This window comes from Poecilia latipinna, unplaced genomic scaffold, assembly GCF_001443285.1.
Source record: "Poecilia latipinna isolate Pla-1442-1.1 unplaced genomic scaffold, P_latipinna-1.0 Scaffold0, whole genome shotgun sequence".
Taxonomy (NCBI): domain Eukaryota; kingdom Metazoa; phylum Chordata; class Actinopteri; order Cyprinodontiformes; family Poeciliidae; genus Poecilia; species Poecilia latipinna.
In genome coordinates, this window is record NW_015112616.1 from 302,315 (window position 1) to 323,929 (window position 21,615).

At 37.4% G+C, this 21,615-nt stretch overlaps 2 protein-coding genes and 1 long non-coding RNA gene across 3 annotated transcripts; 1 reads left to right on the plus strand and 2 right to left on the minus strand.

The window, feature by feature from the left end:
- Positions 1-850: 850 nt before the first annotated feature.
- Positions 851-14,688, minus strand: LOC106953664 (uncharacterized). Its single transcript, XM_015042996.1, has 6 exons — positions 13,922-14,688; positions 11,677-11,705; positions 8,781-8,909; positions 8,267-8,333; positions 8,051-8,158; positions 851-2,841 (listed from the first exon to the last, which is right to left on the minus strand). Exons 1-6 carry the CDS (start codon positions 14,618-14,620, stop codon positions 2,209-2,211), a joined length of 1,665 nt encoding a protein of 554 aa, XP_014898482.1. The 5' UTR covers positions 14,621-14,688; the 3' UTR covers positions 851-2,208.
- Positions 14,632-17,170, minus strand: LOC106950784 (uncharacterized). Its single transcript, XM_015041789.1, has 3 exons — positions 16,604-17,170; positions 14,684-15,488; positions 14,632-14,640 (listed from the first exon to the last, which is right to left on the minus strand). Exons 1-3 carry the CDS (start codon positions 16,699-16,701, stop codon positions 14,632-14,634), a joined length of 912 nt encoding a protein of 303 aa, XP_014897275.1. The 5' UTR covers positions 16,702-17,170.
- A 2,185-nt stretch (positions 17,171-19,355) lies between these two features.
- LOC106954825 (uncharacterized) lies at positions 19,356-21,517 on the plus strand. The gene is made up of 2 exons (XR_001426492.1): positions 19,356-21,277; positions 21,478-21,517. It is a non-coding gene; the product is annotated as an uncharacterized LOC106954825 (long non-coding RNA).
- Positions 21,518-21,615: the final 98 nt, after the last annotated feature.

Below are 21,615 nucleotides of genomic sequence, written 5' to 3' on the forward strand. Positions count from 1 at the left end.
TCTCGACTTTCTGGTGCTCAATAAAACACAAGGACAGAACCGGGCTCCTGTTTCGTGAACTTAAAAAGTTATTTGCCTAACATAAACTTGTATTTGCACACATCAGAAATCTTTTGTTGTTGCGATTTTGGGCGCTGCCCACGACTTCATGTGAGAAAAGTTTTTTAAGCAATACTCAGTAGGCTTTTGTCCTGGTGACATGCATTAGCAATTTAATTTTTTCTTTTTTCTGAAGTTCCACGTTAAAGTTTGATGCAGCTCTGCTTTCCTGAATGGACCATCTTCATCTCCACTGGAAGTGTAGCAAACAGGCATCTCTTTTTATAGATTACAGTACTCTAAAAGGTTGCATTGTGCCCTTGTTCATATTTTTAAAAGTGCAATTCTGTAAAGACAAAATATGTCTGGTGGTCTAGCTCTGATTTACATATCCTGCTAAATATTGCAGTACTTTCCTATAGCAAAATAGACCTGCAGAAAGAAATTACTAGTAAAATATCTTACATATGCATAGTTGTATGCTCTATATAGAGATTTTCTTTAGTTTTGATTGTATATCTCACAATTTTGTTATTGTTTATTAAACTGTGAAAGCTGAGTGTTTTTAATATTCTGTCCTAGAACGCGGTTAGATGTGCCCTTTTTTTGAGCACCTGCCCCTTTAGTGGTCTCTGCACGGCCCTGTTTATTTATACAAATGTATATTGCAAATAAAAACCAAAAAACTGTTTTCATTTTGAAGGAAGAAATAAAGTTGATGAGTATCACAAAAAATAATAAATGGGAATAAGTCTATATTCCAAGCCATTTATAAGCATCTTTACTGGTTGCAGTAACGAAGACACACAAATTAAACACACTGTGCACATTTAATAGTGAAACTGATACTATACAGACTAAAATAACTTTAATTTTGCTTTTTGTTTAATCTACAGCTTGAAAATCCATTCATATTACATACATTCATATTTTACTGTACATCAAGGTCACTAAAGCAGCAAAGAGCCTCTATTATTTTAACATGGAAGGACCACTGTGTTAAATAATTAGACATTCTGTGAAGTATGTACATCTATGCATTCATACTCATCTTTACTAACACACTTAACTCGATAACACAGCTGAATAACACAGGAAAGCATTTTAAAAGCATTACATGTGATGAGACAGACAACATTTACAGAAGTATATGGCCACCACTTTTAATTGGAAAGTCAGTCAAACATTTTTAACTCATTATAGCCAAGTAAAGACATTTTATGACATCTGATTCACATAATCCAGACTTTAATCCCATCAAACAGGTTTGAAATAGGGATCCCAAGGCCAACCAGATCTTTGAGTCCAGCATCAGTGCCTGACCTCATAAATGCTCCACAGAACAAATCAACACAAAGATGCTCTATGAAAACCTCTCAAAGAAGAGAAGAAGTTCTTGCAGCTGAAAAATGGGAACCAACAGCATATTAAAGAGTTTATATTTAAACATGACATCGTTTCAAGTGTGGCCAAATACTTTTTTCAATATGTTTGAGAGATTTTCTTAGAATTTCTGCCAATTTTCTCTTTAAAGTTGTATTTGTCCTCAGTTAGATAGACTTAACATGGCACAAATTACATAAAATTAACAGAAAGACCTTCTGCTTAAACTTTCCAGTTAAGTGTTTTCTTGTCGTTGAAACCCCGGGTGTATACATTTTTAGTTTGTTTTTGTCTTGTGCTAATTCATACCAAGATTCAACTGAAGCTGCTCAGTAAATGAAACTGAGAGAACAGTTTTCATCTGAAATCATCCCTATTATTCAAAATCTATTTTTGTTTAGCTGTTAAACAAATGTTCTACATTTTCAGAGTTAACAGAGACTTTCTATTCAGTGTTACAGATATGTAACAGTATATTCTGCACTGTTTTGGGGACTACAACTTGATAGAAAACACATTGTGTGAATATTTAAAAATAATATCTTTTATAGATGCAACATTCCAGATGGCATATGCAAATCTCTTCTTTTTGTTCGCAAAAGTTGCTCTGAACTGTTTTTGTTTCCAACCTTGAAGTGTTAGCTTCATTCAGCTATATAAAATTCTACAAACACAACATCATATATTAATTAAATAGATCTACACCCTCTGACTCTTTTAGCCACCTAAAGAACAATCACTGCTGGCAAATAATTAGGACAGGAATAAGCTCCTCACATGGCGATCTCAGTCTCCCACTTTCCCTGCCTGCTCCACCCCGTTCATCCACTCCTGCCCACTCTGCTGCTCCTTCCCTCCCCCGGCCTCCTTGTGTGCCTGCAGATGATGCATGAAATCATCCAGGATCTGCTGGGCCGACATGGAGTTCACGTCCCCTGCATCCTGCTCGAAGAGCAGCACCTTCAACCCTCCTCTTCCTTCCCATCTGTCACCCGCCGCGTGGGCGTGCCGAGGGTCTGGAGCGGCGTCGGTGTGGGCAGCGCTCCGGAGTAACTGCTGCTGGGTTTGTGGGTAAACAGGCTGTGGTCTGGCAGGATAACTGGGAGCTGTGGTTTTATAGGAAGCGGCTCCCATTTCAGCCAGAGAGAACGATGGACCGTGAGTGGACTCATGCTGGCCTGGAAGACTGCCCTCATTTTTAGCTGGGGTCAGAGCCTGTTTAATCGGCATGAAGGCCGTGACCCTCTGCCGACCTGCCTCTGACTCGCTCAGGCAACCTTGTGCTGCTTCCTCTGCTCTGGGATCGCAGGATTGGCCATCTGTCTGCTGGCTGGTCGGAAAAGAGTTTGTGAGAAAAGTTTGAATGGCTTCAGCAGAACCAAAATATTTCTCCAGGAGCTCCTTTACCAAAACTGGTACCTGGAGGGAAGAAACCAAACACAGGTTAACTGCTTGCTGTCAGCGCTGCAAATGGTACATGACCTTTTAAACATAGAAAACTTATAAATGTTGATAAATATCTACTTTGGGAATTTTGTTGCCATACATTGTTGTAGAAAAGTGGATGGATACATTTCCTTATGTGGGCTGCTGAAATTTAAAGAAAACAGGGGGGGAAGCACTTAGTGCCCACATTAATGACAAAAAAATATATTTAAAATAATATCACGCGTATTTTTAGCGACATTCTGTCATGGAAAGTAATTTCATAACTTGACAAAAACAGCCATAACGAGCATCTGTTATTAATTACAGTCCCAGTGGTTCGCCTTCCAGCAGGACAACAACCTTAAATACATGCAGGGTGTATTTAAGGTTTATATCAAAGTAGAGGTTTTTAATACAATAGAGGTTTAGATCAAAACTATTGTCATGGTCCCCCAAACAATTAGCTTCTGGGCAAAGACCCCTTTGCAAACTTTCAGATAATGTAAAGAAACACCAACTTTTACAAGTTTTTCTCACTTTTTTCACTATTCAATAATTAATACATTTATTTAGCATCAATGCTGCCTCATGCATTCTGATTTTAGTTTTCTGTGAGTTTCTAAGGATTTTTTTGCAGCAGGTCTTTTCCTTTGGTCTTCATATTGTCAAAATCTTGCCCATTTTGCACTTGCAAAGCGAGCTTGAGGAGCAAAATAGCTCTGTGAATTTCACTGGCAGCCAATCAACACAATGAGCATTGCAAGTAATAATGCAGTAAGTTATTTTAATTTATATTTTATAAAAATGACTGAAAACAGATTATATTTTATGATTTTAAAAAAATATATTAAAAAGTTGTGATTAAAAAAAGTATTTGAAATTTTTTTTATTTATTTTTTGTTTCTATAGCTACGCTCCAGCTTTCTGAGGCCCCAAAGCGCCCCCTGGTGGCTCCCATAGGGACTGCGGACCCCATTTTGAAAAAGTATGCTCCAAGTTTATATCTAAATCTATTTGAGAATCTTTGAAAGACTTGAACACTGATGTGCAGAGACACTCTATAAACGAACAAGAGTTTATGTTGTTCAGGTGAAGGGGCAATTGTTCAGTCTGTAGATGATTGGAGCTGAGAAAAATAAAAAATAAAAAAGGACCAGATTCAGATTTAGATTTAGGACTACAGCGGACCAACGTGACAAACCAATCAAGACAGGAGCACACATACCACACATGAATCTCAGTATAACTTATCAAAATGGGTTTTCACACAGAATCTGGGAACTCCTTCTGAAGACCTTGAACAAATGTCATTTGAAAATTATTTTTCAATTCAGAATCACATCATTAAATAACATGACTATAATTAATTGTGTAATTCAAGTTTCTGCTTGTAATAAACATAATTCCCTACTGTCTTAGTGTGAATCTGTAAAGAAATCAAAGCTATTATGTTGCAATAAACTACATGTGACATTATGAAAGACCTGCAGGGAACTAATGTCATATATTTGAGGTTTATCTGTGCAACAAACATTTTTAGCATTTCCACATTTTAACATTTTTACAAACGTTTGGAAATGCTAAACATTTATGCTTTGACAGTGAGATCTGTCCTTAAGTTTAAGGAAGGTGAACAGGTGAAAGACAAAGAAGAGCCAGGTCTGAAGATGTTCCCACAGGAAATAAAAAGAAAATTGTGATTTAGAGGAAAAATATTTGTAAAGCATGAATAAAGATGGATCAACATCACTTCATGAAACACTGATCTGGATGCTTCCCTGATAATTAATCATCAGTCCCTTTCTAATTTAATGTTTTTGGCCAAGATAATTGAAATGTTAGTTTATCTCAAAAAAGGATCTTTGATGGTTTTCAATCAGATTTTTAATCACATCACAGCAATGGGAATGGATTATTAAAGAACCTACAGGATGTCTCAACAGTGGTCAGTCTTATTTGACAGATTTGTGTCAAATAAATCTTTGTGTCATTCGGTAAGTTAAAATCATGGCAAACGCAGCTCAGATATGGGGTACCTCAAGGCAATGTGCTAAGACCTCTTAATTAAAGATTATGGAGTACTACAACACCGTCAGCAACATTTCTGCCAATAACATGCAACTTTATATGTTCTCCTCTATGAATCAGTTTGTACAATATAATGTGAGTAAATGAGTCAGAGTTTCCTCCAGCTTAATGCAGAAAATAACAGGTTTAGACAATAAAACGTGAAGATATTTAGCTCCATTCAGCTAAATATCTAACTATCTGATCCAAATATCTTCACAGAGGAAGGTGAACATAAAGACTTCAGACTGAAATTTTATCACCCAAACCATCCACTTAAAAACAGAGTATATTGATGCTTTTCAAAGCAGGACACTGCAGTTCAGATCTAATCCAGAGTCCTGACTAACCCCAGAAAATAATTTTATACAAGTCCATAAGCCAGTTTCCTACACTATCCTGTCCTGTTTGTCAACAGATAGATTGTAAAATTTTGCTAATGGTCTAGAAGGCACCGAGTTTGTCTTGGGTCTAAATGTATTTCATGATACATTCAAACCCCTTAGGTCATCAGAGACCTGTTCACAGAACCGACACTAGGAGGCAGCAGTGAGTTCCTACGCTCAGTATTTTTGGACCAACTCACTGAAATCGTCAGAAAATGGAAGCTCTTTAAAATCATTACTGTTGACAGCAGCTTTTGTGTAAAAGGCAACAACTGATGTCTTTCCTATCATGTTTTGGTTCTTTATTTGCTTAAATTTTATTTGTTTTACTGTGACCATGTCTCGAGCGGTTGTTGTTTTGTGAAATACTTGGTGTATGTGATGATTTTTTTTATTTTATTTTGCTTGTTTTTTGTTTTTCTTTTAGCAATTCAAAATATCTTGTTCCATCAATAATTATGCTATACAAAAGAGAAATAACCTTTTCTTTGCCTTTTGTTAGATTACAAGAAACTCATGCTTCTTGGAAATAAATTTTAAATATAGATGACTTCAAACTTTTGCACAATAAGCATAGAAAATAAGATGGTCTGCCATTTTAAAACTTCAAAATGTTTTTTCCAGTTTGGAGTAAGGAGGATGACTCCAGCTCTGTGTTAGATAAAACAGATTGTTCTGTCTAGCACATCCCTCCTGCACAAAACAGATAATTACTTGAGACTTTAAAAGAGTCATTAAGAGGCTGATGACCTGCATCCATGACTTTTCTCTCAATTTCCCCTGAAGTAAAGTCCCGATAGGCTCCTTAGGGGTGACAAATGGAAGTCTACACCACTTAAAGCCCACAGACCTTGTTGTTTTGTCCTTTTCTACTTTAAATTAGATTAATTTTGACTCTGCAGCAGGAAGAAGTCTCCAACTCTATTCAAAATATTCAGTTCCTGAAGCATATTTAAGACATTAAGATGTTTAATGTCAGAATTTGTTCAAACTCATAATGATTTCATGGTGTGAAGCCTTTGTATTTCCCATGACGCACTTTGATTCCTCAATCTGTGTTTAGACTCATCTCCGCCTTTCCTGTGAGGTAACCTTTGGTTTCGGTGTACAGAAATCGAAACAAAATCAAACAAAATTAAGTATAATTGTTTTCAACACATTTTACTCTATTTTTTCCTGTGATAAAATTATAAATTGCTACCTCTGTGAGACCAATCCACCTCACAGACGCTGCAGAGAGTATAAAGGTTGGAAACAACCTGACAGAGAGTCTGACTCCGAGATGTGGTGAGATCAGCAGAACAAAAACTTCCTGTGCTTTTAACAGATTACTTAATCAATAAAAACGTCCACTTTGGATTTTGTACCTTTTCAAGTGACTTAGAGACACAAAAATCAGTATAACATTGAATGTTAAAGAAGCTTTTTTAACCTAGATTGACATGAAGCAACTTGCAAAAGTGCCGTCACGTTTTGTACATTTTAGCCACAAATCTTGATGTATTTTATTAGCTTAGTAGAAAAACCTTCATTTAGAGATGAGGATTTGGATGTCTGAAAGAAGGGTATGGATACTTTTATGAGTTTAAGGCAACAGGATCATGGGAGCGGTCACTGTGACCCAGTGTGTTTGATAAACACACCAAGCTGGGTCAAATACTGGCAGGAAGAGCGATCAGCTGATAAGACACTCTGGTCAAATCATCTGTGCACATTCTCTGCTCTGAACAAAAACATTTTGTTCAGAACAAAGTCTGGGCCATTTTAATTCATAATGTGTAATGTGTAAGTGATTATCAAATTAGGACAGGAAACTAGTTGGGTCATTTTATGGACTATCCAACCATTGTGCTCTTATTGACACGTCCTTGCACTGTAAAACATTCTCTCACTGTGACAATGTTCTCAAGTTCTTATTGTTTTAATAAACTACCAACGAAGAAGAGCTGGCTGGCTGAAGCTTTTAGAACTTGACATGATCAAACAAGATTAGGGTTTTCAGTTTTTGTTTTGACAAATTTAAACCTGAGAAGCGAGGTTCTCAGGTTCACGGGATTTCCCTTGTAGATCCATCCAGCTCTCTTTTAGCAACAGTTTTCTTATTGTCCCTCTTCCATAAAGTTCAAATCTGTTTAGGGCAAAACTAAAGCTGTCTTTTCACATTCTCACACCCAAGCAATGCATCCTCCAGGAAGTGAACCTCAGGCTGCCAAAACTACAGATATTTACAAAATTTTACCACCGTATGCACAATATATTTTTATATTATAGTTTTTGCAAATATGTTAAATTTCTTTATTTGTTGGCAACCCCTGCATAAACCTTTATTTATGAATAATCATACTCCCTCACGGTGTCATTGTATTTATATATAACTTCCAACATTTTGTGTTTTTAGTCGATATTTGTTGGAATTTTCAGCACTAAAAAGTAGCTACTGCACACTACAACTTCAGAGAAAGGCAATAAAAAATATTATCAGCCATGCAATCTAAATGTTTTTACCTTAATGCATTATGCAAATAAAGATTTTAATAGAGGCTTGTATTAGAAATAATGTGTATTTGGTGGTAATAAAATAAAAGTCAGTAAAAGTGAAGTAGCACATGTCACACATACTGGTGATCCATCTTTACTTTTGGTAAAATAGTGCTAGTGTATTTTCAGAGTTTTTCTCCTCAGGACAGCTTTTGGTTGGCCTTGAGTTGAAGTGTGCATACGTGTCCATTAGATGGCAGTATACTCACGTTAATGTTCTCCAGCGCTGCGATGGTCCTGTGGGCGTCGTTCAGCTCTGAGCCCAGCTGGGAGACGCGATTCAGAAGAAATTTTCTCTCACTGCTCAGGCTCTCCGACTGCAAACACACGGGAAAAGAACAGAGTGACACATTAGGCTTTTAATGCAACAAGTTGCAAAACAAGACACATTAATCTTTTTATTATTATTGCACCCAAAGACTCACCGCTTTGTGAAGGTGCTCTCCCAGTAGATTATTTGCCTCTTTTGTCCCACTATGTGTCGGCAGCAGGCTTTGTAACAACAGAAAATAAATACATAATTATTAAGCTGGGCTTCCGGACATGTAATAGCAGCTGTCTGAGAGTAGCACTTAAAAATAATGAGTGTGCAACAAATGACTCCCAACTGGAGCCCAGTGTGAGGCAACCATTCATCCCAGTAGCTGCAGCATGCTGAGGAACGACCGGTATGTGCTTAGTATGCAGCAGCAGTTGTTTGGTAACAGATTCAGGCCTGACCAGCGACTGTGGACGGTTTTAGTTGGCCTCTCTCTGTTAATTTGGTAAACTCTACGGCTCGTATTGCTGATCCAGAATGCTGCATAGATCAATTAATCCATAACATCCTTGTGCAAGCCCTTGCATTACAGTGATTGCCTCTTACATGTGGTATTTTTTGTGTCTTGCGTCACCTTGCTGCACATTTATAGATCTGCCTTATTTATCTGCACAAATCACCTTTTATATTTCTCCTTGACATGACTGAGCTCGTCTCTGGTCCTCTGCAGCTCTGCCTCCAGGCTCTCAATGCAAACCACGGTCTGCAGCAGGTTCTGGTGGAGATCAGCATTCTCCTCCTGCAACGCCCTGAGCACAGAGATGGGGGAGGGGAGGACAGCTTGACTCCATAAATAAGGACTGGAGATATCTGCTATCTGCTTTGTGCTGCAAAGACAGGGCTAAAGGATATCAGGGAAATCTGAGTAGCACTTGGATATTATCAAACATCCTGTTTTGAGTTATTGTTGGGTAAATTTAATCAGTCCCTGCTGTTGCACCCATAGCAGTTTTATCGTAAATAGTCATTTTCAAGAAAGGGCCACTCTTAGGTAAAAATCCTAATCTATTTTACCTACAATCCTATTAGATTACATAAATATGCTCATCACATGTTACTGCATGCGTCTATCTGAATTATGATGGTTTCACTAAATGTTGGTGGCAGGATGTGAGATTTGGGCTTCATAGCATCTGCTGTAATCAGTTTGATTGTCTCGTTAAAATGCTAACTGCTGTTAGCATTACAAACCAATAGGAATGTATTTGCCACCGATCAACCCATTTAAGCAGAAAAAGAAGACAAACATACTCTTCAGATCTGTGTACCTGTGACATAAAAACAGTCCAAAGGTTTTAAATATGCAGCAGCCATTTTGGATATCAAACTCTGGGGACTTTCCATGTAGGAATTCCCGCATCAGAAATCCTTCTGTTTCATTTTTGTAGTTTACGATGAACCAGAAGATCCTGGTTTCATTTTCAGTCTACAACTAATCTACACTTCAAATGCTACATTCAAATGGAGATTGAAATCAGTCTTTGGGTCTAGGATTGGCATCACATCTGAGTTCAGTGCTTTCCCTTTCAAAGTTGATGGAAAACCATTGGAGATAAAACTGTTAGCAGGACATATTTCTGTTGTATGAACAAGAAAAACATGGATAAACAGAGACCGAACAGCACAGACAAAAGAAAGGAACCATTTATTCCCAAAACTTTCACTACATTTTATACATGGAGCAGCCACGTTGGATAATGAAGAAGTGTCTACTGAGTGACCTCTGAATTCAGTGAGTTCTGACCACTGCTTTACTGAGATACAATCCAATCAAATGACAGACAGGTCTCTAAATGTTGAAGCTTTGTGTAAAACCCATACTGGATTTCTACCTGAGAGGCTCTTTGAGGACATCCCAGATGTTCAATGTGAAAATTCCTTCCTAAGAAATCTCTGAAATGTAAACTGAGTACAAATCTATTCACCATAACAGAAATATCTCATGAGGCCTTCAATCAAACCTATATATGATTGACTGAGTGCATTTTTGCTTTAGAAGTTCAGCTTTAGAGGTGGTCGTTACGTCACTATTGAGCTTGTTGTACATGTAAGCTGGAAAACCAGTGTGATTTGCCCTTTCTTGTGGTGCAAACTAATAGTATAACAAGCCAATAACTATGCATTTTTCTATATTTTAAGCATTCACACATTTGGTCAATTTGGATGAAAATAAACTGTACAATAACATTGTCAGTACACCAGTGGAAACCTGGTTTGATGAGATATAAACAATATGATAGTAAACTCTTCCGCCTAGCAACTTTTCCTACATTTGATGTAACAGAAAGGCATACTAAGATATCTGACCTTGGGACTTCTTGGGAACTTCCAACTCACTAGGACTAACAATTTCAGTTTCTAAATTAGTCCTATTTTTTTTCTGTTTTGGGATTCAAAAACTGCAACTTCTGACTACAAGACCAGTGCACTATGAGACCAGGCCTCGCGTTTAATGCCAAGACCTTTTCTGCAAGAACAGAAAATAATGTTCTCCCTCCTGGAGCTGCAAAAACAAGAGAAAGTCATTTTTGGCCCAGACTTGCTATTAGCACAAATGTTTTTCAGTTGTAATTGTGATTAGTCAGAAAGTGGAAGTGGGCATGGTTATTATGATAAATGCTGCAGTGGGGTTTCTCTTCCTCAAGTAAAAGGAAAATAAATTCTTTGTTCATGTAAAATACTGTAAGTAGAGGCTTTTAGCTTGCAGCCTAATCTGCAAGCAGAAAGTCCCAATTCTGAGATACATATCAATGTATCTCAGAATTGGGACTTTGATAAGGGAATTAGTATGTCAAAGCTGATTTCAGTGAGTCCTGGTTGCAAGTCAGCGTGCTGCTTATGTCAATCCAAAGAGATATCATGTATTCCTCTTCATGTTATGAATCAGAAAAACTGAAGGAAAATGTTTGCTAATCAAGACTGAATAGTACAATCTGTTCCACAGGTTTAAAGAGAGACGCAGTCAGAAGAGCTGATAGTTCACATCTGAAACCTGCACACAGTGTACTGCATTAACAAGACATACGTAGTACCAATCAATGATTTATGTTTTACAAAATAGGAATGATATCAAGGACCAGACCGTACAGAACCCCTCATCTGGCTTCAAAGTCTTTCTACATTTTAATGAATGAATTGGGAGGTAATAGAGGAATTTATTTCTGACTTTTAAATATATAATAATGAACAAATTTGCAAAAAAAAAAAGGTTCTTTACTAGTGCAAAAATGACAAAATCTGGTGTTTGAATTATGTATCATCTATGACAATGTAGCAAATGGTAGTATTCATATATATATATATATATATATATATAGTCATTCTGATTATTTTTTTCCCCCACACCCTTTCATGTGACTGCATTAGCGATGAGATCGAGTTTGTTACATAAATTAGTTCCATGACAAAACTTTCCCCTCCTTTTTTAAACAGGAGAACACTCATTATTGGGATCAATAAATCCTCTCGCACAGAGCGAATCAAGAGAGAAAAAAGACAAACACAGAGGACACTTACTGAAGGTGGTCCGGATCGCATAGCATGTTCTATAATAAAGACAAGAACACAGACAGGAAGTGAGACATGGCAGGAAATACAAGGACAGAAGGCTTCTAATAAATATTTCACAAACGTTTTATGAGAATTTTAGATTCACTAAATTGTAGATGATCTGATTATATCTGAATCTGGGAGGGATTATTTCTACAGCCCTGTGGCTGAATCAAAGCTCTTCAGCTCCACAGTTTGCATGATTTATTTTGAATTCCAGAGATTTGAAGATTTAAATGACAATAACTATGACTAAAGAACTAGCTTCACTTGATACCATTAGCAAGCAAACAGAGACAGGATAGAGTTACAACGAGGACAACGGAAATTGTATAACCAGGACACGCCTCGACCACATTACTGAGGATCTGAGAGACTCAATAAATTATTGAATAATGCCTGGAGTCCCACAAGTATCGATCTGTTCTGTCTAAAATGTTCCCCGGTTTTTCCTGTTGTCATCATGTATGAGCAGTTCCAACACCCCATGAAAGGTTAGTCTTATATAATGATGTGTAAAATTATCCTCATACCAGTTCTCATCGAGTTATCTGGAATGAGGTACAAATGGTTGTGGGAGTGCCGTTTCATTTTCTGAATGCACAGTCATTTCAGAGAACAGAAGGAGCAACGCCTCGGGAACAAACAAAACGTCACAATAGTGACAAATTAGAGCCTTTCAAAGGAAATGTCCCATAGAAGCACAGGAGAGTTATCTGCTGCATAGCTGGAGGATGAGTCAGCTTGCAATGCGGAGTATTTGACACATCCCACACATACCCTCTGACTCAGCTGCACTGCCTCTGCAAGAAAGAAGGAACGTTGCTTTTAATTTGTTCAGGCACTTCACTCTGTAGAGAGATTTAGTGCCATTTCTGTCTTCAGGACCTTCGTCTGTGCTAATTTTATACCATAATCAACAGTTTCACTCTGCTAAGTCATTTGATGGACTTAATTCTGAACTTGTCCAGGCAAATTATTATGTTTATTATATATATTATTATTATGCAAACCAAAATATTTGAAAACTTCAACTTTCAATTTTAGTATCTGTATTTTGTTGAAAAAAAACTAGTGATATTTATTAAGAAATAAGCATATTTATCAAATGAATGCTTAATAAGTTTGTCAGAGGCCCACTTCCTTACAAAATAGGAAAGAGAAGAGAACATATTCAATTAATATTATTATTAAGATCAAGATTGGCTTTGTCTTGGTCTTTATAAGTCATTTATTTATTGAGTTAATCAGTGTAAAGGAACTTTTATTTTGTAATCCATCCAACTCCATGTCATAAGCCAATTTCTCTCTAAAATGGGAAAGACAAGAGAGCATGCAATCAAGTAAAGTGCCTATTTGTTTATTTTCATAATATATGCTAATTAAACTGATTAGAGTATCAATCAACTTTTAAATAATGACCCATGACATTCATTACATGTACCCCAGTTTCTCTTAAAAAAGGGAAAGACAAGAAAACATGAAGCAAGGAACCTGCATGTTAATTTTCATGACTTGTGTATTATTATTAAGCTGATGATGGTGTCTGAGAATCCTTAATCCAAAAGATTTATGACGAACACACAGTTCTAAGTCAAGGTTGTAAAGCAGATGTGTGTTAATGTTGCCTCTATTATTTTGAGTTAAAATAATTAAAAAGTTAAAAGAAACTGGAACTGGAAACAAGGCTTGATGATGAAAAATCATGGGGGAAAAAACATATTCTCCAAATATTAATTGTAAGTTTATGCATTTTTATTTGGTACTGCAACAAAAAACTTGTTTTATGACATTTTACACATCCTTACCAAGGGTGTGTATTTCAACGGAAAACTCCCTTTGTTTTAAATAAACTTTAGGTCAACATGGGCTATTGTCTTTTGGGTTGACTTGACCTGACATTAATGTGTGCTGTAGACTGAACCAAGTTGGCTGATACTGGTTTTGGTTACTTACAAACTGCACAACCTTTGTCAAAACACCACTTTAGTGGACCTTTTTAAAACATGTCCTTCGTTTTTACTTTCACGTGTCAAGACAACGTGTGAAAACTCATCCTGGTTTGGAATATTACTCACATCTGTGGGCTTTGAAGGATGAAAAACTGTGAGGAAGGGCTCAGATGAAGAACCTTGAGTTAGATTTTAGTCAGCTATGGCCTTAGATCTTTTTTCTGCTGAAACAATCAGACATTTTATTGGTGTTAGCTTACCCTGTGCTGCTTAGAGATCCCCAAGGGCTGTGACTGGGGTTGGCATCCCTGCTCTGAGCTGTGGCTAGTAGCCGTGGAGGCATTGTCTCGGCCCCTGGATGAGTCGGACTTTGTGGATGAGGACTCAGAGCCGAACCCTTGTCTTGCAAGCTGGGATGAGTGTGGAGGCGAGTTGCTCGGCCCTCCGTGCTCAGCCTCATGGTGCGTCTGCATAGGGAAGTGTTGGGTATGTGGGTTTTGGTTTTGAAAGTTGCTGGGATAGTATTTGCGGTGGTGGCGCTGCTTGGGTTGGGCTGGTTCAGGACTGGTGCTGGTTCCGTCTGTATGATGAGGCCCATATCTGCCGTATCTGTCCCCTGACATGGAATCTCCAGCTGGAGAGGGCCTCCTATCTTTCCGTCCGTGGCCGGCAGATTGCGTGTAGTGACGAGGTGGGGGGCTGCCGCGGTGCTTCCTTTCTACGCATGTTGTCAGCCTGTCCGAATCGGAGCAGTCTGAATGTTTTCGCGAGCCGATGGTCGGTTTCACTTGCCTGCTGTGTTGCTTCAATGGGAGCTCGGTGTCACTCCGTTTCCCACCTCTGTGCTTCTTGGGAGGAAGCGCAGGCTTGACTGGCTCAAGTTTGGGGACTGGGGAAGGGGTCTTCTCAGTAGTTTTGTTGGGGTTCACGCCAAAGATGGAGAGTTGGGAAGGACTCATAACCTGTTTTGTTATCTCATCTAAAAAAGCTGAAAACTGCAACTTTCCCTCCACAAAGTTTGCCCGGGCTTGCTCTATCTCAACCTGAGTGATACCTTTCCCTTTCTGCCCACTTTGACCTTCTCCCGTGGTGACTCTTGGAGAAAGTATCTCCATTGACTTAGCCTTGCGAATGTCATTGTTATTCTCCTTGTTTTTGAGTATCCCTTTGCTGGGTAACTGACTCGAAGAGACTGCCCTCTTGGGACCCCTGGGCACCCCTAAAACAATGTCCTCCTCACTGAAAGCCAAGCTTCGGTTCAGACTAGTTGTCTTAAACAAGGGCCCATGGTCGATTGTAGACACTTTGGACCGTCCTCTACCGCCATCTATTTCATTGCACTGCAGAAGCCCTTCTTCACTTCGACTGTGACCTCTGTTCAGGTCGTAGAGATCATTACTTCTGCTTTGGAGTGAGCCATCATTCAACTTGCTGACAATGTTGCCCTTTTTGCTGTGCTTGACAGTGGCAAAGACAATGGGCTCGCTGCTGTCATCATCTCTGAAAGCTCTGCGCACATCCGAGATATTGGAGCAGGACAGGGAATGCTGCGGCCTCTCAGCTTGCTGAAGGGAGAAGGGTTCGTTGGCACTTGTCTCTGTGTACCAAGAAGTGGAAGAGGAGGAAGAAGTGGAGGAGAGTGAAGAGGAAGAGGCCCTGGAGAGGGTAACAGAAGTTTGGTGGTCATAAAGTTTCTCAATGTCTTGGTGGTACGGATACTGGGCATCGGGATGGGGGCCGTCATAGAGATATTCACTGTACTGGTGGCGGCGATGGTGCCCCCGGCTGTCGTCTGTATGCCCATCACTGTCATCGAGCTTCGTATACCTACATCAAATTAAAAAGAAACATAATGTGCCAATTGTATCCACACATGGAGTTAAAAACACATTTTAACAGATACTTTAAAAAGAACATGTTTCTTGATTAGTCAGTAAGAATTAACTAAATTATTTGTATTTGCTGAATACCAGAAAAATGTGAGTGAGATTCCTTTTAGCTATTTTTAAATACTTTCTTCAAAGTTAGAAATTTGAATACAGTAAAGATTACAATGCCTATGTCTTACTAAACAATTTTGTGAAAGCCAAGATGATACAATAGTTACAAGAGATCTTTCCATCCATCCATCCATTTCTACACCCTTTTAATTTTTGTGAATCCTTGGAGAAAGTAAGGCAACAGTCTTAACTCCTGCACCATCATGCATGCTCAGTGTTACTTGGAGACATGTCCCATGGACTGATAAAACTAATCACAATAACAATTGTTACAACAGTGCAAACAAGGTAGACATTGGCATTACTGAGAACACCATCTCAACTGTGAAGTAAGCTAACTTGTGTGGGTGTTTTGTTGCAGCAGTGACTGGTATGCTTTACAAAATAAATGGTAACATGCTCAGCCTTTATGTGTGAATACAGAAGCAACATTTCATTACATCTCCTAGGATTTTAAACCTTGGACCTCACTGAGTCCTCCAAACAGACAGTAATGCAAATAATACAACAAAGTAATTGTTTTGGAGTGACCATCACGAGGTTCCGATCTCAGTCTATTGAAAATTTGTGGGCAAATGTGCAAACAAGACGGTCTTCAAACTCCCTCAGTTACACCAGTTCTGTCATAAAGAATGGGCCAGAATTCAAGGAAACAAAACAGTGTTTTACCCAAAATGTTTCCAAGAAGTCAAATGCTAAGGAATCATATTTTGACAAAAGTTCAAAAACATTATTTCTATCATCTTTCTAAAAATTAGTTATAAAATAATTTTGCAAATTGTAATGACCACAAGAGAGTAGTCTGATTTAATTGGAAACAGTGAGAAAAAATTGCAATCTATTTTTATACAGTTCCTGCAAACATCTGATTTCAGCTTTATGTTTACTATGAAGCTCTAGATTTTGTTTTTCTTTCTCTTTGGGTAAAAATAACCTTCCTACCTCTGTGAACGAGTGTCTTGATGATGATGATGGTGGTTCCTCTGTTTCTTACTCTGATCAAAAGAAGGTCTGTGGACGGGTTTAAAGAACTTGTCCATTATGCGTCTCTTTCCTGGTTCCCAAGCTACAGATCCCGTCCTGCCTCAGGTTATTAAATATCTGCTGCTTAGTTTGTGGCTGTTTTTACCCTGGTTTTTGACTACAAGACTAATGTTTAGTAAAATATAACTCCCAAGTTTACCGCCATTTCCAAAAACTGGTACCCATATTGTCAGATATTGCTAAAAAAGTAATCTAATCTAGTTAATAAACCTACAAAGTCCTCAAAATAATTAAACAAAACACTCCACAAAAATTGCAGCCCTCTGAGTATTTAGTACACAGGTGGATTGTCTGTGTGCCTCCTGTGTATGTTTGTCTCCCTCAACATCTAACTTCAGAATAATGGGATGAATGAATTCCTGGGTAGTGGCTTGATTTTTCATCACGCATGAGCAGCTGGGTGCTCATCGAACCAAAACAAAGGGTGGGACCTTTGTCCTCACCGAGGAGACAATTGACCAGAGCCCCAGGAAACTAAATTTATATAAACCCAATTTATTTACACTAATAAACTTGACTCTTGGTTACACAACTTCATGTTTAAATCTCTTTCATATTCATTTATTCAGTTTTAATGCAATATATATGTATTATTTTGTTTCTTTAGTAGTTCACTTTTTTCCAAAAAGTGCACATACATCCAATCAAAACTATTGAGTTGCCCTTCCTCTCCCCCATTGATTTTAAGAGATTTCCTGCTTGTAGATGAGGCATGTATAATCACACTCAAAACATATGTATGTCATCTCTTTACATAAATTTAACAGACTACACACATCTTTTCAACCTTTTTTCATTATAGCACCAATTTATTTTAAGCATAATTTCCAGATATGTGAATTTGATTGCTAACATAATGTTTTTTTAATGAATTATTATTCAAGGACTGAATAAACAGTACGATTCAAATTCTGGTAGAAATGTGAAAGTAGCTTAAATATGTCACATCAGATAGCACTTTGTTATTAGCAGTGACTTGCAAAAGTAGTCTTGCATCTTCAACATTTCCATATCTTGGAAATGTCACATTACAACCACAATACTTTGGTATCTTATAATGTGATGAATCAATGCATATTAGGGTATAATGTTGAAAGGAGAAGGATCTTATTTTTTTTAACAATTTCTAGAAATGAAGATTTGTATTCATTTGTATTGACCCTTCTTCACTTTGATGCGCCTTAATGGGCACCGTTCAATACATTATCCAGAAATGAAAGAGTGTTGCACAAGTGCAAAGGTACTATTGCTAGCTTTCTACCTGAATGTGTCAAACCTGCTAGAGGTGGCAAAATACTTGAGACTGTGGGAGAGGCTCACCTTCCAGCAGGACAAACAGCCAGGGGTACATTAAAAGGGTTGGATCTTAGCACAGTCTTTTATTATAATGGCGTAGTTGCAATCAGACTGAAATGTAGATGCTTTCCACCCACTCTAAATGAACTGAGACTTTTTGGGGGAAAAGGTATGAGCAAATATTTCAATTTAATCTGTGAAGTTACTAAAGACATGCTGAAAAGGACTTGCAATTGTAAATGAGGCAAACTATTGATGACTGAATATATAAGCAGGTTAGAGTTTTCATATTTTAAGTTTTTTTATGTTATTTTCCTTCCTCTTCACAAATAGTCACTATTTTGTGACTTGCATAAAACTGGAATATAATACACTGAGTTCTATGTTTATGTGACCAAGTGTAACAAAGGTTTAAGGGGTTTGAATAGTTTTGCAAGGCGTTGTTACAGCTTTCACTTTAAAAGATAATCTGTCTAGATTTTTGACTCATTGCAAAAAAATATAACCTTTCAGCACAATAATAGTAATTACTAGTCATTGTTTGGTTTGTTCGTCATATGAAGAAGTCTCTCTTTCAAAGGTCTGCACATATCCTGTTTAGGAGAGAATGAGATCAATTCATTGGCTTTGTGGTGGGGCTGAAACTAGGCCTCAGGATACTTCCCAGCCTCCAACTGCTGCTGATCAATTGGGTGCTACACAGTAATACACACAGTTGTATAAGATAGATGCCCAGACTTGTTTCTTCTATTGTAATCAAGCCTAAACCCAATTCTGCATTGAAAAGCAAGGGGGAAGGGATGAAACAGCTTTTTCCATCATTGGGAGAAACGTGACTCATAGCACGTATTTTGCGACACCCCCTGCTGGTGAACAAAAGTAACTACAATGTTTAACTGGTACTTTTCCACAATTTTCACAGCGACATTACACTGGACGTTTCTAGAATTATCTGGTTTTCCAACTTGCTTTGTTTTCCCCCTTACACAATGCTAACTCATTTCCTGTCTTCAAAAATAACATTGTGTCAACACCGAGTATTTTGGCGACCAAGGCTAATAAGAAAATGTTTTTAATAAAATACAGCAAACATCAGAAACTGTTTACAGGCAATAATGCACAGTTCAGTAAAAATGAAAATACCAACTCCTCCATATAGTCCATGGAAGTTGAAAGTAATGAGTCTGCTGCTTTCTTTTGTTTTTTAATCGCAACAAACTGCTTATCAATGCAGTAAAAAAGGAAAGTAGATCCGACAACTCACCCAGCTACATACTGGTTTCATCCGGTTCTGAAGAGCCCTGTCATGCACGTGTTCCGATCGGTCCGCGGAGCCAGCAACGGCTGTTTTGTTTTCTTTTAAAAAAAAAATATCCTCGAAGACGAATAACTACGGTTTAAAAAGGTTTTAATCATGATATAAGCTCAATAATATAAGCACAATCTCTACAATAAGCAAAAATGTTTTTGTATTTCAACCTTAGTTATATTATTGCCATGCTTTAATGGATTTGTGTACTTTGAATAGATACACAATAATATGGATCCTTTTTCAGTTATATAATAATTGTTTGTTGTGTCATGTCATTTATTACAGTTTTGCTGTAATAACTGGCATTACAGCAGTTAGTACAGCAATATAGTTTATTACATTTCGCTTCTAGATGCGTAGTTGTTTGCAATAAGAAGGAACTACTTTGAGCGGATGAACAAATAAGTCTTTGCCCTAGCCGAATGACGTGGAGCCAGATGGATATAAATAGCAAGGACGCCATTTCGTTTCACAAAACATCGACGCACTTCTTGATCTCACGTAAGGCAGGCGAACGGTACAGGTTGACGCGTTTTTCTTTTTTGATCAAAAGATAATCCTAAAAAGAACATGCATTTATTTATTTTTTATTTAATTGCGTAGCACAATATGTTTACTGCTATAAATCGTTCTTTTTTACCGTTCATTTTTTACATTTGGCTCCAGTCTCAATAGACGTTATTTTTCTCATGCTTTTTAACTTATTACCTAGTAATGACCCTATTATTAAGCTAAAAGCGATTACTATTTTTTTTTTCTTTTTTCTTAACTTGATTGCTAAGTTAACGCCTAGCTTGGTTTGAAAAACGTAGTTTCAGAACGCTTAAGATAAACATTACTCGATTATCTTTTGTTTTCTCAGACTAAATGTTTTTTGTTGAGCTTTCTACAAGAAATCGGGTTAAGCTGTTTTTCGAGAAATTGTTTTTTTCAGTTGGTATTCTTAACGGCTGTTGTCTTAATATGGGCGCCGTGACGTAAAACTTGGCAAATGTTGGCCGTTGGTTGACTCATAATAACGCCGTGACGTAATGGGCAGAAAAGCGGGGAGTGGTCAGGATGTTTCTAGACGCATGCCCAACTATGGCTTTGAGCTGCCGGTAGTTAATAGAGTATAATTCCGTGTTTTTTACGGTAGCATAACCTAAGAGATCGAGTAGTTGCTTTTCTGTGGTGAGCCTTTCAGTTTTCCTCTTTGTCCTACTTAAATGGCTTAACATGTCTGTTAATGTTTCGAATGCTATTTTGAGCTGCCGGTAAAGTTAACGGGGAAAAAAACGGTAGCATGAATTTAAAAAAAAAAAAACGAATAGGGGTGTTTGTGTGATGAGGCTTTTAGATTTTTTATCCGAGTTAAACAGGCTAAAATCTTATCAGTTAAGTTTTGCCTATGGCTATTTCGAGCTACCGATACAGTTAACGAATAATAACCCCCGCCTCCCATTGTTTACGATAGAATAACCTAAGAAAACAAGTAGTTGTGTTTCTGTGGTTAGCCTTTGAGGTTTTTCTGTTTTGTCCAATTTAAATGGCTTTGTCTTAACATGTCAGTTAATTTTTCTAATGCCTATGGGAGTGTTGAGCTACCAATGCAGTTAACAAATAACCTCCTTTGTTTATGGTGTCTAACCTAAGAAAACAAATAGTTGTGTTTCTGTGGTGAGCCTTTGAGATTTTTCTTTTTTGTCCGTCTTAAACAGCTTAAACTTGACGTTATATCAGTTGCTTTTCCAAATGCCTACGGCAGTATAGATTTGTCTATTTACATTGACATGCAGTTTGGAGAAGACTTAAAGGCTTAGAATTTCTTTTTACCTATGGATCGTTACCATTACTATTATAACGCCATAAATAACAGACTTCTCTTTTAAAAAAAAAAAAAAAAAAGGACCAGAGTACAGAATAATGGCTTAGTTGTATTCATCTCAAGTGGATCGCAAGTTTAGTTCTCAATATAAAAAAAAGTTTAGTCAATTGAAGAAGAAAACATTTTGACTTACAGAAGACAGAAGATTTTTTTTTAATGAAGTCAAATTTGACTTTCAGATTTTTTATTTTAATTTTCTCTACTCAAAAAAAAACACAAGCTGGTTGCCTTGACAGAATAATGGCTAAGTTGTATTCATCAAGTGGATCACAAGTTTAGTTCTTAATATAAAAAAAGTTTAGTCAATCGAAGAAGAAGAAAAAAATTTTGACTTACAGAAGACAGAAGATTTTTTTTAATGAAGTCAAATTTGACTTTCAGATTTTTGATTTTACTTTTCTCTACTCAAAAAAAAAAAAAAAAAAAAAGCCCAAA